Source organism: Salvelinus fontinalis, unplaced genomic scaffold (assembly GCF_029448725.1).
Source record: "Salvelinus fontinalis isolate EN_2023a unplaced genomic scaffold, ASM2944872v1 scaffold_0074, whole genome shotgun sequence".
NCBI lineage: Eukaryota > Metazoa > Chordata > Actinopteri > Salmoniformes > Salmonidae > Salvelinus > Salvelinus fontinalis.
Window position 1 is genome coordinate 543,070 of NW_026600283.1, and position 6,102 is coordinate 549,171.

The 6,102-nt window shown below is 40.9% G+C and overlaps 1 protein-coding gene and 1 non-coding gene across 2 annotated transcripts; both read right to left on the minus strand.

Annotated features, from left to right (window-relative positions):
- Positions 1 to 2,430: 2,430 nt before the first annotated feature.
- LOC129842914 (SOSS complex subunit B2-like) lies at positions 2,431 to 4,595 on the minus strand. The gene is made up of 6 exons (XM_055911615.1): positions 3,942 to 4,595; positions 3,779 to 3,825; positions 3,538 to 3,629; positions 3,057 to 3,128; positions 2,903 to 2,978; positions 2,431 to 2,786 (listed from the first exon to the last, which is right to left on the minus strand). The coding sequence occupies exons 1-6, from the start codon at positions 4,036 to 4,038 to the stop codon at positions 2,553 to 2,555; spliced, it is 618 nt and encodes a 205-aa protein (XP_055767590.1). The 5' UTR covers positions 4,039 to 4,595; the 3' UTR covers positions 2,431 to 2,552.
- On the minus strand, positions 4,317 to 4,398 carry trnas-cga (transfer RNA serine (anticodon CGA)). The gene has a single exon. It is a non-coding gene; the product is annotated as a tRNA-Ser (tRNA).
- Positions 4,596 to 6,102: the final 1,507 nt, after the last annotated feature.

Sequence of the window (6,102 nt, forward strand, 5' to 3'; positions counted from 1 at the left end):
CATTGCCACTGATAGGGCCTCATAGCGTACACCCTCGTCAAGCATGACTGGTCTGACAACAGTTGTTAAAAGTGAAAGCCTCTCAAACCAGTAAGGATATGTGTCTGTAGCTAATTGTGGAGCAATCGTTAGCAGCTAACACCTCAAACTTCTCTCAGGCACTCGGTCTGTATTTGTCCATTGTCTTTGCAAACTAACCGAATGAAAAACCTTCTGGCTACTACAGAAATACTGTCTCCACCCACATTGACAGACTTTCAGTTTCATTTTTAGTCGTGGCTGAATTTATATGTAGGCTAGTTAACTTGTGAATCTTCTGTGAACTTTTACTCAAATGCTGAACTAGCATAGGCATACTTTATCTCAGACTTTTATAGCCTACTGGACTCATAGAGAGCTAGTCTCTCACATGACTTTTATAGCCTACTGGACTCATAGAGAGCTAGTCTCTCACATGACTTTTATAGTCTACTGGACTCATAGAGAGCTAGTCTCTCACATGACTTTTATAGCCTACTGGGCTCAGAGAGCTAGTCTCTCACATGACTTTTATAGTCTACTGGACTCATAGAGAGCTAGTCTCTCACATGACATCTATAGCCTACTGGACTCATAGAGAGCTAGTCTCTCACATGACTTTTATAGCCTACTGGACTCATAGAGAGCTAGTCTCTCACATGACATGTATAGCCTACTGGACTCATAGAGAGCTAGTCTCTCACATGACTTTTATAGCCTACTGGACTCAGAGAGCTAGTCTCTCACATGACATCTATAGCCTACTGGACTCATAGAGAGCTAGTCTCTCACATGACTTTTATAGCCTACTGGGCTCAGAGAGCTAGTCTCTCACATGACTTTTATAGCCTACTGGACTCATAGAGAGCTAGTCTCTCACATGACATGTATAGCCTACTGGACTCATAGAGAGCTAGTCTCTCACATGACTTTTATAGCCTACTCGACTCATAGAGAGCTAGTCTCTCACATGACATGTATAGCCTACTGGACTCATAGAGAGCTAGTCTCTCACATGACATCTATAGCCTACTGGACTCATAGAGAGCTAGTCTCTCACATGACTTTTATAGCCTACTGGGCTCAGAGAGCTAGTCTCTCACATGACATCTATAGCCTACTGGACTCATAGAGAGATAGTCTCTCACATGACTTTTATAGCCTACTGGACTCATAGAGAGCTAGTCTCTCACATGACTTTTATAGCCTACTCGACTCATAGAGAGCTAGTCTCTCACATGACTTTTATAGCCTACTGGGCTCAGAGAGCTAGTCTCTCACATGACTTTTATAGCCTACTGGACTCATAGAGAGCTAGTCTCTCACATGACATGTATAGCCTACTGGACTCATAGAGAGCTAGTCTCTCACATGACTTTTATAGCCTACTCGACTCATAGAGAGCTAGTCTCTCACATGACATGTATAGCCTACTGGACTCATAGAGAGCTAGTCTCTCACATGACATCTATAGCCTACTGGACTCATAGAGAGCTAGTCTCTCACATGACTTTTATAGCCTACTGGGCTCAGAGAGCTAGTCTCTCACATGACATCTATAGCCTACTGGACTCATAGAGAGATAGTCTCTCACATGACTTTTATAGCCTACTGGACTCATAGAGAGCTAGTCTCTCACATGACTTTTATAGCCTACTCGACTCATAGAGAGCTAGTCTCTCACATGACTTTTATAGCCTACTGGGCTCAGAGAGCTAGTCTCTCACATGACATGTATAGCCTACTGGACTCATAGAGAGCTAGTCTCTCACATGACTTTTATAGCCTACTGGACTCATAGAGAGCTAGTCTCTCACATGACATGTATAGCCTACTCGACTCATAGAGAGCTAGTCTCTCACATGACATGTATAGCCTACTGGACTCATAGAGAGCTAGTCTCTCACATGACATCTATAGCCTACTGGACTCAGAGAGCTAGTCTCTCACATGACTTTTATAGCCTACTGGACTCATAGAGAGCTAGTCTCTCACATGACTTTTATAGCCTACTGGACTCATAGAGAGCTAGTCTCTCATGATTTTGTTGGGAGGAGTGACTATGGACTTCCAATGGCTGCAATGTAGAAACAGTACAAATAAAGCAAAACCCTTGAATGAGTAGGTGTATCTCTCTTGGATGTGCGTGGTCGGGTGTTGTTCCTCTGTGTGATTTATATGTAAGGACATTTTCTCACATGCATCCTCTAGAATCTGCAGTGTTCCAGAAATATTAATGAGAAAGTCCTCTAACCTGGTCTCACTCTTTTCTGCCTCTTTCCAAGAAACAACTACTACCTACTGCAAATGAAAGGGGGGCAGGCTATCTGCCGGTATGGACCGTGTTGAAACAGTTCGAGTGAGTTAACTTTACTTCAAACTCCCAAAATCTTTTAGTAATGATTTATTTATTTGAAAGAAATGTGTAACATGTTATCTTCCTTAGAAAATGATGGCCATGTTAACAACAATGATTTAATTAGCTAAATAAAAATACAGTTAGGCCCAAGATACGTGTTGATTTGAAACCAGCATCATTTCCTCTTTAGCCCTTGCCGTGGGTCCCTGCTGTTGCCCATAGGGTCGGTGACAGGACCTCCGTTGCCTTGCCCAGGACCTCCGTTGCCTCGCCCATTCTGCCGTCCTGTGCTCCCATAGGTTGGATTCTGGGAGAGCGGAGAGCATTCATTGGAAGAGTATGTGTGGGTGGGGACTGAGGGGGTGGAGCTTTGACTGACAGAAGAACTGTTCTGGGACTCAACTTTAGACTGGAGAGAGGAGGATGAGATGAACAGAGAGAAAGGAAGAGGTGATGGGAGGAGGGGAGATGTAGAAAATAACATGTATAATAAAATGTATAGATCATTCTGGTGTGTGTACTCACCGGCCTGTTGGCCTGGGCCAGTACCTCTGCGTTTGGTTCACTAAAGTTTGGCACCTCAGAGAAGACCATGCAAAAACTACAATACAACACAGATCAATACCTTACCTAAATCTACAACACATTAACATCCAAGCCAACCGTTTGTGTGTCTTACTCTCCTGTCTTCTGCAGGTCTCCTCCTCTGCCTGTGTAAAGAGTCAGACAGCCCTTCCACAGGGATGCATAGCTGACGAGAGAGAGAAACAGACAGACGACAGAGAGAGAGAGAGTGAGACTGAGCTGCACTTCCTAACCTTTTCAAACGTATGACCATATTAGAGACACATATTTCCCTCAGATTACACAGACCCACAAAGAACTCGAAAACAAATCCAACTTTGATAAAGTCCCATATCTATTGGGTGAAATACCACAGTGTGCAATTACAACAGCAAGATAACTGTTGCCACAAGAAAAGAGCAACCAGTGAAGAACAAACACCATTGTAAATACAACCCATACTTTATTTTCCCTTTTTTACTTTAACTATTTGCACATCATTACAACACTGTATATTGACATTAGAATTGACAGAGTGAGCGACAAAACCAAATAAATGACTGTCTGTCTGTCTGTCTGTCTGTCTGGATAGATACCCTCGTGTGAGACGGAGGATGTCTCCTGGCTGGATGAGTCCACCCAACTCGTCCCACACAGACAGGGTGATGCACCCACTCTTATCAGCCACCTGACAGCGGAGGGAGGGAGGGAGAAAAGGGGAGAGGGAGTAGAATAGAAAAGGATTGTGAAAGAGAGCAATTATCCCACTTTACAGGAGAGAGGTAGAGAAGGTTTGCATGAAGGAGAGAGCGAAAATAATGAGGAAATGATCCCCACCTTGCAGGAGCGAACCTCATGCCCATCCTTTGTTTTAGTTACCCTTCCTTCAGGTGGAGGGAATGAGAGAGTGAACAAAGTTTGCATTCATTCATTCATCACCAAATGAAACACATCATTTAAAAAAAATAAAACAAACATTTTACTGTCATTCACCACTCACCCATTTCCAACACGATAAAGATTACATTTATATTCTTCAATCCCGACTTTATGTCTTTTATCAAGAATTGATCATCGTTTGGCACACTGGCGAACATATTTGATTAAAGTCACTAAAGCGAGACGAGTAGTGATGGTGGAAATCGTTCAAAGCAGGTTCTAATTAATTTACAGCTGTCAAAATTAGGGAGACGAGAAAAACACATGTTTATCAAGGGGGCGTGTTACGTTCAGAGCTCATTCCCCCATAATAAAGCATAAATTCTCCATATAGCCATTTCGAAATCCAAATAAGCCTATTTAAGCAGAAGTTGGTTTTGTCGATATACTTGCCGTGTTTTCTTTAATACAACTGCAAATACTAAAAGCGAACAATCGTCACGAACAGGATTCGAACCTGTGCGGGGAAACCCCATTGGATTTCGAGTCCAACGCCTTAACCTCTCGGCCACCGTGACTGTGCATATTACTGGTGGTAACAATGATATAGAAACCTTCTTACATATTGGGATATTTGCCTAGGTATTTTATTGAGAAGCTAGTTACGTTAGATAAGTGGTATTGTAAGAGAGCGCTGGTTTTATACTGCATCCTTGCTTTTCTTTGTAGCTATGTATTGTAAATAAACTGAAGGTAAGTCATTTTCTCTTTTCCTGTCCTGTGCTGTAGTTCGCCAAATTGCCACAGGGTGGCGCCTATACACTGCCGACGAGATGGATGAGGCCAGGGCCACAGAAATGCACAAAAAAAATAATAATCATAGACCATATCAGACCATAGCTATCTATGTTCAATAGGTTTATAATGTAATGTTTACAATGTATATTGTAAAATATGACAAACATGTGAATAAAATATAAATGAAGAACAACAAAAGCAATGAAAAGTTAGTCCTTATCAAAACAGCTGAATAATTAATTAATCTGGCCTGTAGGCCTACAAGGTTGTAACATTTTTACTACAGAAAATAAATGATTTTACAGATACAGCTTTCATAAATACATTATTTATTTAAATTACAACAATTATGTAATCCTACAAACAACTGTATTACATTTGCACATAATACTAAGTAAATATTTAAGGGGCACAAATCTATTACAAATACTGAGAGTTCAAGCCAAAACCAGATATTTCCTTGGTCTTAAAAGAATTCTAACACAAAAAAGGAAGGAATGTAAATTCCTACATTTTCATTAGGCCTATTAGAATATAGTGCCTGGTTATATAGGGCCTGGTTATATACATATCACAGGAGGCTGCTGAGGGGAGGAACGCTAATATTAATGGCTGGAATTGAGTGAATAGAATGTTATCAAACACATGGTAACCATGGAAATTCCATGTATTCCGTTCCAGCCATTACTATGAGCCAGCCTTCCCCAATTAAGTTGCAACCAGCCACCTGTGATATGTACTGTATATAAGACCTGTGATATGTACTGTATATCAGACCTGTGATATGTACTGTATATAAGACCTGTGATATGTACTGTATATAAGACCTGTGATATGTACTGTATATAAGACCTGTGATATGTACTGTATATAAGACCTGTGATATGTACTGTATATCAGACCTGTGATATGTACTGTATATAAGACATGTGATATGTACTGTATATAAGACCTGTGATATGTATTGTATATAAGACCTGTGATATGAACTGTATATCAGACCTGTGATATGTACTGTATATCAGACCTGTGATATGTACTGTATATAAGACCTGTGATATGTACTGTATATAAAACCTGTGATATGTACTGTATATCAGACCTGTGATATGTACTGTATATCAGACCTGTGATATGTACTGTATATAAGACCTGTGATATGTACTGTATATCAGACCTGTGATATGTACTGTATATCAGACCTGTGATATGTACTGTATATAAGACCTGTGATATGTACTGTATATACGACATGTGTTACTGACTGTTGAGGGTTGACTTTACAGACTTTGCCAAAAAATTGATTAAGACATGAATAAATTAAATACAAGTGTGTGTGCGTGTGTGTGCGTGTGTGTGTGTGTGTGTGCGCGTGTGTGCGTGTGTGCGCGTGTGTGTGCGTGTGCGGGTTATATGATGGGGATCTGGGCCTTCTCGTCCTGTTGCTTCTTTACTTCCTGTTGGTACCTAGAAACACAGAGGGA

What these genes read in the sequence shown, in the direction of transcription:
- LOC129842914 (XM_055911615.1), bottom strand. Translation starts at nt 4,038, where the DNA reads ATGTTCGCCAGTGTGCCAAACGATGATCAATTCTTGATAAAAGACATA. An exon ending in CTTTATCGTGTTGGAAATGG is followed by an intron (nt 3,826 to 3,941) that starts GTGAGTGGTGAA and finishes CTCCACCTGAAG; the next exon opens with GAAGGGTAACTAAAACAAAG. An exon ending in ATCCTCCGTCTCACACGAGG is followed by an intron (nt 3,129 to 3,537) that starts GTATCTATCCAG and finishes CTCTCTCGTCAG; the next exon opens with CTATGCATCCCTGTGGAAGG.